This window comes from Anser cygnoides, chromosome 9 (assembly GCF_040182565.1).
Source record: "Anser cygnoides isolate HZ-2024a breed goose chromosome 9, Taihu_goose_T2T_genome, whole genome shotgun sequence".
Taxonomy (NCBI): domain Eukaryota; kingdom Metazoa; phylum Chordata; class Aves; order Anseriformes; family Anatidae; genus Anser; species Anser cygnoides.
In genome coordinates, this window is record NC_089881.1 from 9,322,563 (window position 1) to 9,333,285 (window position 10,723).

The 10,723-nt window shown below is 39.5% G+C and overlaps 1 protein-coding gene across 3 annotated transcripts in view; it reads right to left on the bottom strand.

Moving 5' to 3' along the window:
- Nucleotides 1-10,691, bottom strand: part of UGGT1 (UDP-glucose glycoprotein glucosyltransferase 1) — a 43,692-nt gene extending 33,001 nt beyond the window's left edge. For 2 of the 3 annotated variants that reach the window (XM_048062990.2, XM_048062991.2), the window contains exons 1-11: nt 10,560-10,691; nt 10,351-10,482; nt 9,287-9,425; nt 7,746-7,828; nt 7,062-7,192; nt 6,119-6,231; nt 4,798-4,972; nt 3,908-4,004; nt 2,139-2,217; nt 1,831-1,931; nt 928-1,027 (exon numbers count right to left, since the gene is read on the bottom strand). In XM_048062990.2, coding sequence (XP_047918947.2) covers nt 928-1,027; nt 1,831-1,931; nt 2,139-2,217; nt 3,908-4,004; nt 4,798-4,972; nt 6,119-6,231; nt 7,062-7,192; nt 7,746-7,828; nt 9,287-9,411 — 1,004 coding nt within the window. In that variant the 5' untranslated portion in view covers nt 9,412-9,425; nt 10,351-10,482; nt 10,560-10,691. The remainder of the gene's footprint in view (nt 1-927; nt 1,028-1,830; nt 1,932-2,138; nt 2,218-3,907; nt 4,005-4,797; nt 4,973-6,118; nt 6,232-7,061; nt 7,193-7,745; nt 7,829-9,286; nt 9,426-10,350; nt 10,483-10,559) is intronic. The other variant, XM_048062989.2, reaches the window with a different exon arrangement.
- Between the last annotated feature and the right edge of the window lie 32 nt (nt 10,692-10,723).

Genomic DNA, 10,723 nt, shown 5'->3' on the forward strand with positions numbered 1-10,723 from the left:
AAACGCAAGAGAACATAAAACCATTATTCACATGCCAACTGCACCAGGAAAGACAAGCTTTTGACTCTCAGTGTCTAGTTTCATATTAATCCCATAATAAAAGTGGGCAGCTTTCAGAAAGGTAGAGGTGGAATCTGACAGCACGAAGTATGGGGATTTCACTCTCTATTGTGGGCTCCCATTCCTTTCCTTACATCGGATCTAGAGATTGCACCGTCACAGAACGGGCAAGTTCAGCTCACAAATATGACCAGAAACTAGGTGACAGGACAATGCATACCTTAAGAAGTTATAAACAGTACAATCATAACATCCATCACTGGGGATGAGACCAGAACTCAGTTTTTTACACTCAAGTATATCTGCATCTACTCAAAAAAGCAGCTCCTATGTCATCATTTTTACAACCTGGGTCATGAAATCTATCAAAAGGAATCTATTTCTTCACTGGTTGGGCAGGCCAGATTATGACTGAATTACTTGAGAGTATTCAAATTAATTTCAAGAAATTGACAAAGTGCAAAGAACAGTGGAATTGCACATCAACATCTGACACAAGGTTGACTGGGCTGTCTGCTGAAGTAGATCCCAAAAGAGTGGGATCCAGTGAAAAGGTTAAGCCTAAGACACCAAATGGGAATCCTGTCCAATAAATTCTTGAGGACTCAATACAAAAGGTAGCATTTCACACCAGCAGCTCAGTTAATTCTGCCAAATTTTGTACTACTCCACACCAACTGCCAAAGAGAAACACTGTAAGATCCTGACTGTAACCATAAGCTGAAGAACTTTTCTGCATAAACCTTCTCTGGTGTTTGCTTTCAGCTAAATAGAAATGCAGACATTAACCAAACCACTGTTGCCCGTCTCATGTTCTGCTGAGAAAAATGACAGGAAAAAAAACTAAGTATTCATTATTGGAATTACCTGGCCTTTGTAGGAAAGTTCTGACTGAGATCTTTCATGACCATCAAAGCATCCACAGGGGGAGCAGTCAAAATGCGTGCAGCAGTTTGAAAACTTAAATCTACAGGTGAAACAACAATAAAATGTAAACATGCAATTGCAGTCATCTTAATTTTGGCTTTCAACTTCTTTGCTCATTGGTTACATAAAAAAAAATTCTTTTCCACCTGCACCTTTAGATACCTTCTTTTGTCTTCTTCCCTTCTATTACTTGCCTTTCAGTATGAACCAATACCACCTACAGGTAGTTTCAATGAGACTAGACCATCACTTTTTTTTTTTTGGTCTGGGTAAGAGGATCTACCCTTCAGAAGGGGCCTAGGGAATTATTTCACAAGCTAGAGATACAAATACCACTTGATTGAATATAGGTAGATTCACTGTGGCTACAACACATGTTCAATATTTCCTATTATTTTTTTTCAGAGGATGAAAAACCCTTCCACAGACTTCTACTGATGATTTGCAAGGAAATAGGTCACAGCTGCATGCAGAGACTCTTGAAATATATTTCTTTTGGTCTTGAGAAATCTCAGCTTTCCACACCAAGGATGTGATCGTGGAAACTTTACATTTCCTTTGCTATTCTGCATTTAGTCAGTTTAAGAACAAGTGGCTTTCTATTCTTCACAATATAGAAAGAAAACCTCACTTTAGAAGTCCTGTGAAATAATCTTTCACAAGGTATTTCAACAGGGCTCTGTAAAGAAGCTTTAGAAAGCTGGTTGTTTCCAGTGCAGGAATTTACAGTCAAGCGCTCTGAACTGTGTGCAGCCACTACCGGCCTCATTTTTATAGAGCATGGGAAGATAGGTTTACATTAAGTTTTTGCAATGCTGTATTGAAGCTGTTCATACAGATTACCTTGTAACTGCCATACTTTCAAAGGTGCCATTTCATTGGTACTCTCCACGAGGTGTTTTCTAAGTTCTTTCAGCTCTTCCATCATTTCAGGATACAACTGCCTAAAAGGGAATAAGGGTAAAGCAACTCTGGGGTTTCCTATAAGCAAGTCTGCTACTAATTTGAAGAAACTAACATATGAAGAAGTACGCTGCTAACACATATGGATAACCCAGACATTTAGAAAACAGTAACAAAGCAGAAGATTGGCACCTCTGCATTGAGTTCTTTAATGTGACAAAGAGTAACAATTTGCAATGGAGTTTTACCTCAATTTCCCAAAAAGAAATCCTTGCACTTCATCGATGGGGTCATTTTCATCTATTACTGTAGCATTCACATCCGTGCCTATAAACACAGAGAAGGAAAACACTACCAAACTATTCAGAAATAGTTTTCATGCCTATTTTGGTAAGTTCAACAAAAATGATACTGCAGTAACTGAGGAGAGGAAAAAAAAGGCAAGTTTCAGGTTCACTTTGGAACCTGTATCCAGGACACACTAACTGTACAAATGAAGACTATAACAGCTGAAATAAAACCCAGTCGGATTGTTTAGAAGCAAAAGCTTAAGCTGAATGGAAATCTCAGAGACTTCGGTGCTGCAGAAGAAATCACTAGGGCCTAGGAGCTTTCATGACATGCAAGTTTTACAGAGTAAGTGAAAAACTCCTATCAGGAGCATAATCCTGATTTTAGCCCCAAAATACAGGATAAAAACCAGGCTTAAATAACAAAAAGAGATCTGTGCAAAAGACTCGCACAATCTCCTAACTAGCTGGACACAAACCAGCTCCAATCTACAAGTTTCATTCTCAAGTCTAATCAAAGGTCCCAACCTTTTGGACGAGTGCTTGCTTATGGACAGGCAGAAACGGCACAGGCACGCATAAGAGACTGACCAGAATCAGACAGGAGTTTGATGAAAACCATACACCTCTAATCTGCAGCTTATCCACATGGTTTGTCTATTTTCTAAAGCATTTTTTAATCACTGCATCGATATTAGTGTAAAACTTTACAAGCTTACAGATAAACTTTTCCCCAGAATTACTTCCACACACACACTTGGAGACAAAGGCTTCCAACCTCCTATTTTACAAGCAATAACAGCGCTTTTGTATGACTTCTTGATAAGGTATTAATGGAAATTTAAACACTAGTAACAAAAATCGTAAGTTGAATCACCTGCTTTAGTATGCTTGTTCCTCTCAAAATTACATCTTTCTAAAAATAAAGACCAATAGTTTTGTTTGTCAATACTCTAGACCATGGCAAGATATTTTAAGTCAGAGTTTAGATCTGTATCTAGAAGCTGGATAAACTGCAAAACTCAGTTCAAAATCTAAGTTCTGTTCTTCACGGCTGTTATCTTTAACTAAAAAAAAAAGTTTTTTTTTTTTAAACGAAGTCATAAGTAAAAGCAGACAATTCTGTTTACCTTCGTGTGTGTGTGTATACATATTCATCTGTATACAGACACACAATAAAATAGTTTTGGCAGATGCATGAGAGTTCGAAAAACAGATCTGTGCACTACAGAACAGCAAAAGCAAAAAAAACCTGCAGAGCATTCTATTTTTCCAAAGAACAACAGGAAACATTCTGCTCTGAGGATGGATAACCTAAGGGAACTAAAAGTAGGGGAAGGGAAGGGCAGTACATCTGCAAAGAAATCTGGTTATCTGGTGAAAAATTAGTTGTATTAATAGTGCCACTAATAAGATCTAGTGCAGTGCCGTGACACCGTTCTGCCCAGCATTTCACAAATAAGGAAAACAAGTGCCTTAGCGAATATGCGATTCAAAGAATGGAATCCCCAAAAGAGAGAGGACAGTGATTTTTGTGATTTCAGATCAGAAGGACGAGTATCTGCAATTCAGTCATTCATATATATACTCATATATATAAATATCCCGGTAAATATGAATATATATACAAATCCCATATACATTATAAATAATATATCTATATATATATAAATATATCCCTGTAAAATTAAAATGCTCACATTAAAGTAGTCAAAATAAGAATTCACCTTTCACCTGTGTATCATCCTTGGCCTTGTATTCTGTACTTTTAATAGCCAGTTCCACACCATAGCCAGAGAGGTAGACTTTTTCTTTACTGGGATTCTGTAAGGAAAAGCAAACAGTACAACATTGCCACTCTTTGTTTTGATCTACAAATTAAAATCTGCCATTTCCCAAAGCTAAGAAATTCCAAGCTCGTACCCATTTTAAACCCAACCGGTAACACAATTCAGATCCTAACTGCAAGTGAGAAACAAATACAAGTGATTCTCCAGTACTGTACTGTACTAACACAACCGTACCAAGACCTACTGCACAACGACAAGGATAGACAAATTACTTTTAAAAAGGGAAGTGGTGTATGCAATGTATGATTATTTTATCTGATGTCACTAGAAGTGACATTCAAGTCTGGCTACTAGCTGCTCTGCTGAAGGTTTTAGCGCCATTAAACAATATTCAGAAAAAAGTCAAATAAAAGTCCAGAGCTTTTAAAATGTAGAGTTAAATATCAATCCAGTGGTTAGGGGAGGGAGATGGAAAATGGGACAAATTGCACTAGGACTGGTAAGTGGTTCTGTAACAAAATGGCCTTTCACTTGAAAAGTGGACCCTAAGGTTAATCTCTGCAACTCGAGTGGCCTGACTGTGGAAATATCTGACTATTATTTGCTAGAGCAACATTTTTCTAGGTTAAACTCTGTAATTTATCTGCATTTGTAAAACCAAATGATTCTCTTACTTAAACAATCAGGAGATGTTAAATAGTCTGCGGTGCTCAGACACATGCAATAATATAATAATCTGTGAGTATTCCAAATTATGATCAAGCAGCAATGCATTATGTAAACGTAAATTTAAAGGAATCAAACTTTTACTATGCAAATATACTTACGGCAATATAGTGTCTGAGGATGTAAGTGATTTCTCCTGCCTCAGCCTTTAAAACAAGCAGCCTATGGAATCTGTAGAACTCCTCTGTGCCAATCTCGGCATAAAGTATGACGATGGGACTTTCAGGATTTGACGCTGGGTACCTGTGGTCCCCTTTGAACAAAAATGGCTTTGGCCTAAGAGTAAACATTGAAAATTATCACAGTGTGATTCATACTGTGTCCTTACTCAGTGCAAGATTCATCATTTCTTTTTCTCATGTTTAATCTCTGTTTCTGTCTTCACTGAATACATGTCAAGTTACTCCCACGTATTATCACAGTTGACAGCACTTGACGCATGTTGATAAAGCTTCATTAGAAACAGACATATGAAAATACAACAAGCATCTAGGTGCTATTTTTAATCTAATGTAATACTTTTTTTTTTTTAAATGGTAACTACTTCCTTTAAATTTTCTTTTTTGATTCAGAAGTTCTGTATAGAAATAAAAGGCTAACACAGCCAACGTTCTATGAACACAAAATCATGGGGACCCTGTCCTTAGCTGAGTATACAAATAAGAAAGTGAATGAGAAGACTATTTTCAACTTCTGTTTTTAAATCACATCTAAGATACAATGAAGTATTTAAAATATTCCCAGTGAGTCAGTGTAACAGCATATGATCTATTGATGCAATATGTCTGCATATTAACAAAAATAACTTATTTTTGCAAAAACAGAACTAGAAAGATTACTATGACGACAAACCACAAAGACTTTTTTTTTTAGGAGGAATTATATTTCACAGTTTATTTTTGTTACTAAAAGTTACATTCAAGTTTTGTTCTTCATCTTGTAAAGAAATCTGATTTTGAAATATATTGCATGGTAATAGTTTTCATTTTTGTTAACACTGAGAAAATTATATAGGGGAAAAATACTATGCATGCTTTAATAGAGATAACTTTATGAATGGATTAACTATCACTTTAAAATGCAGCCCAGATCTTTCTGTTCTCCCTGCATTCTGAAGACTTTACATATTTCTGAGAATTGTTAATGTCCTTCAACAAATTGTTTCCAATTTGTCCAAGCACTTTCACAGCATTCTTCCTCCTAACAACATATGAAAGAGAAAGGGACCAGAAAATACCAATTCCATCTTGATTAGCAAGAACTAAGAGACTGCCACTTCTGTGCAAGAAATGGAGAGGATAAATCAAAACCGACAAAGGTATAAACTACCAGAACTACCAGTGTATTACAGTCTCTTTACAGCAGTGAGTCTATCTAGGTTAAGTTAAGAGATAATTTTACGTTTGGAAGTTAAGCAAATACCTTTCTGAAGCTGTCTGTAAAAGCTTTCCGAGAGATTCAAATTCACATGTCTTCTCCCCATGCACAGCAAAAAATAAGGTACAGCCCTTTGGTGGAGGTTCATCTGCTGCTATCTGTATTAAAATGTTTGCAATAAAGTAAGTCGAATGTTTGCCCTTAGAACAAGTGAAAGTGTTAACAGCATAACTCTGTAACAACTGGTCGTCTTCACCATTTATTGTGTAATTTAAAGACAAGGTAAAAATCACAAAACTAATAATTAAGTCCTAACTTTTTATAAATATTTTTTCCAGCCCATTAGCTGTAATAATAGTTTCAGGTACAAAATGTGAGGTTTGCAATTGTGGTGTGTTTGGGGTTTTTTTGGTGATTTTTTTTTTTGCATTACATATCAGAAACCACTGTATTTGTTAAACGGCAAACGATAAAATGATTCAAGATGAGAAAGGAAGATGTCTTATAACATTACTCCAATGAAGCATACTATGAGGAGACAACTTGCAGTGAACCACGTGACACCAAGTTTAAAAAGGAATACCAGTATAACCATCAGTCAGTGGGTCTAAATGTTCGAACCACATATTCACGGGTTACTATCTTTAAGTAAAACTGAATAACGGGAACATCACTAGCGCCATAAGCATCAGCAGAGCTGTAAAGATTTTCCTCATAAAAATCTTCACACATTTGTTAGTGCAGAGGGTACCAAAGATATACAAACATTTCAAAATCCCAATTCTTTAGTCTACTGTATACAGATGGACTCAGATTTGGCACACAATGAAACCAGCATATACTTACGTACCTTAGCTCCAGTGTACGAAGCACCTGTCAGTTCAGGATTTTTGATATTCTGAAATGTTTTGTAACACAGATACCTCCTTCCTGGGCCTTACACAATGCTCTGCAAAACGTTTGAGGATTTCCCCTGTGCTGCACTAACCTGTTGAAAAGCTTGAACCGTTGCAGAATAAGAGCGTAAAGACAAGGAAAATTTCAACAAATTCTGCTGCAAAGGTGACAAACTCTGGCAGGCTACTTTCAGCATTCCATGGTAAGAAGTATAATCGGTACCTGCAAAGTCAGAATACAAGCGGTCATCTTTCTATACCATATTCCCATTGAAGAGGGGCTTTTCATCTTACTTGTGATTTATACGAACAGAAACCTATGACATGAATTGTAAACGTGCATTTGACTCTTCCTCAATTTTCATTACAACTAGTTCAACAGATGGAAGAGAGCTGACTTCAATAGAGGTGCATGAGAAAACATGGACGCATACAGATTCTTAAGTACGCAAACAGACTTGGGGAGGAGGGAAACAGTAAAGAACTCCCATGTAATTTCAGTTTAGAAACAGAAACACAGACAAAAATTATAAATAATGTTTTATGCTTAAAGCTGAGACAAACTAGTGAGTAAAACACATTTCAGGCTTGTCGGCTACTGCTTTTCCCAAATGGATATCCAAAAGCCTTGGGCACTTTCACAGTAAAAACATTACTGAAATCAGTCCTGATTGGATTTTTATAATGCTATGCAATGGAAGACAAGACATTTTGGTTTATTTTTCAACCGTCCCAATTTCCAGTCATCGTTCAAGAAAAACATTATGAAAGCTTACCGTCATGTTCAGGTGTCTTAATATTTTGACTGGCTTCAACAAAGTTCCAGAATTTTTCTTGACCTTCTTCTGATAAAAATTCACTGAACAAGAAGAGAGGAGATAGCTAGGTCTTCAAATTTTCTCCACGTTACAATACTACTACGTTGTACAGCTTTACAGAAAGTTAGCTCCTACTGTATGTTTACCCATATCAGAAAAGTGTATGTTACTAGAAAAAGCAGACCAGGAAAAACAAACAATACCAAAGCAATTAGTAGGTGCAGGCCAGGACAAACACCTACTACATGAAAGAACCTTGCAAAGCACCTATTAAACTCTCAAGGCCCGCTAGCAGTGGCGTACATTCTGGCAGCTTTCCTCCTTCATGTATTTCTTTGCTAGCTATCTTTTACAAGAAACATACATTTTTGCTTACTTTGTTGTAATAACCTATATTTCATTACAACTACTGGCGTTAGAGGTGTTTTTTTGTTTGTTTTTTTTTAATGAGCAAAAAGAGAAGTCACAGCTTCAGACCATGGCATAATTCCCCATATATTAAGTATATGATTATGTAGGTATAGAGTGTTAGACAGCAAAATAGTTCGCTCAACTTTGCTAACAACAAATACTTTATCAAGTCTAAACTTGTAATGTGCTTCATACGCTAAAGGATGTTATAACACAAGCTTTGGAGCCCACTAGCTGCCACAGTAGCTTGTGTTTTCGTTTCAAGACATTCTAACCTAACGTGACAGACGTTAATTTAAGCGATGAACCACAGGGCTGGGCTTAGTAAATCAAGCTCCAGAAGTAACTCGGCACTGCAGTGCTCTATCATTCTGGAGTTCAGCCCAGATGAACAATCCTACCCAAAGTCTTTCCTAATGGTTAGGTTACAAATGAAGTCTTTGGCACGTTATTACTGCTTACTATTTCATAGCCTTCTAGGGAGAGCCTTCCTGCAAGTCCCTCTAAGTTTCCCCCAGCAGAGGGTTTGACATTATCAGGGTCTTTAAATCCTGGCATTAACACCTGAGCTTTGTACTGTATTGCTTGAGCATTCTTCAGTCTTCAAACGGAATTTCTATAGAGAAGGTTACAGAAAAATAATTTCACCTTGGACACCCCTATCTTGTCACCCAGAGCCATGCCCATTTAAATGAAGCCCATCAGTGTCCAATTGTTTTCATATGAAAATTGCTGCCCCAAATGCAGCAACTCCCTGGGAACACCAGGGTACGTAAAGGTACTCAGGTAGGAGCAAATGGGATTTTTCTGACTACTTCTCAAGAGCTGACATATAGGAGTGTTGCCATTATACAGTCATGGGAACACAGCAGCAGGTCTGTGTCATGTGAAACGGAAGCAAAGCCCTCTGTGGCATGCTGCAGAGTTAGCCACCTGATGTTAGTACTTATAACTAAGCTGATACATCACATAATAATCTCGCGGTAAATGGTAAAAACGTAGTTTACAGTTTTTAAAAACAGATAGATTAGATTATTTTATCCTCTAAGCATATTCTGATTTGCGAATGAAAATCACAATGCACTTACCTTGTTTCAAGTAACAGAGGAGTTGAAGACCACTTTGTAGTTAGAGATGTTGTCACAGCCTTAGAATGTCCTTTTACAAGTGAAGAGCTGAACCAGACTCCAAGGATTGCAACAAGTATTCCCATTTTATAGGGGAAGCCTAAAAAAGATGAAGAAAAAAGTTAGCTTTGCCTTGTCTCTTTTTGTAAGTAGAGAATCCCACGTATCCAAGTACGTTAAGGCATTTTAAGATTCAGTGGCCTGTTTCATATAATAAATCAGTTAAATAATCACAGTCCTACCCGGGCTAACAAAAATCAAATTACTATTGAAAACATGAAAAGAGTCAAAGATTTTAAAAATCTGACCCCTAAGCTACAACTGAAGCTAAGCTGATTTCAGCTTCCTGTACGTTTGTGCGTTCAAATAAACTCGTTTCTGTTCTGGGACACACACGCCATATGCTACTCGCTTTAAGAAGACGTACTACAACCATAGAATGGCCTGGGTTGGAAGGGACCTCAGAGATCATCTAGTTCCAACCCCCCTGCCATAGGCAGGGACGCCACCCACTAGATCCGGTTGCTCAGGGCCTCATCTAACCCGGCCTTGAACACCTCCAGGGATGGGGCATCCACAACCTCTCTGGGCAACCTGTGCCAGTGCCTCACCACCCTCTGAGTGAAGAATTTACTCCTAACCCCTAATTTAAGTTTCCCCCCTTTCAGTTTAAAGCCATTCCCCCTCGTCCTGTCAATATCTGACTAAGCAAAAAGTTGCTCTTCATCCTTTTTACGAGACCCCTTTAAGTACTGAAAGGTTGCAATGAGGTCCCCCAAGAGCCTTCTCTTCTGGAGGCTGAACACCCCCAGCTCTCTCAGCCTTTCTTCCCACGAGAAGGCTCCGGCCCTCGATCGTCTCGTGGCCCTCCTCCTGACCCCCTCTACCAGCCCCGCACCCTTCCTGCGCTGGGGGCTCCGCAAACGGCAAGCGCTTCGAATGGGGTGGCGAAACAGCCCAGCGCTTGCTTTAGGGAGGGTAACGTCCCGCTTCGCGCCCGCACGGACACCCCGGCTGGCACCAACCGGCGCCAGGAGACCTGGGCGAGGTGAAGGCTCCCGAGTCAGCCCCGCAGCGTGAGCTGGGCACGGCCAACGTCTGTGCGGAACGAGGAAACGGGCATCTCCCGGTGCGCTCAGCGTCGCCACCTCCAGAAGCTGAAAAATTAACAAAGAATCAGACGGTAACAGTTACACCGCCACCCCCCCGCCGCGGGGCGCCCTCCGGCCCGCACCTGCCGCCCTCAGCCCCGCGCCGCCGCCGCTTCCGGGCACGGCGCTTCCGGTGCCGGCCGGGCGGGGCCGGAGCGCGGCCGTGCCGCCATGTCGGCGCGCGGGGCGGGGCCGCGCGGCGGCAGCCAATGGGCCGAGGGGCCGCCGCGGTGGGCGGGGCCGGCCG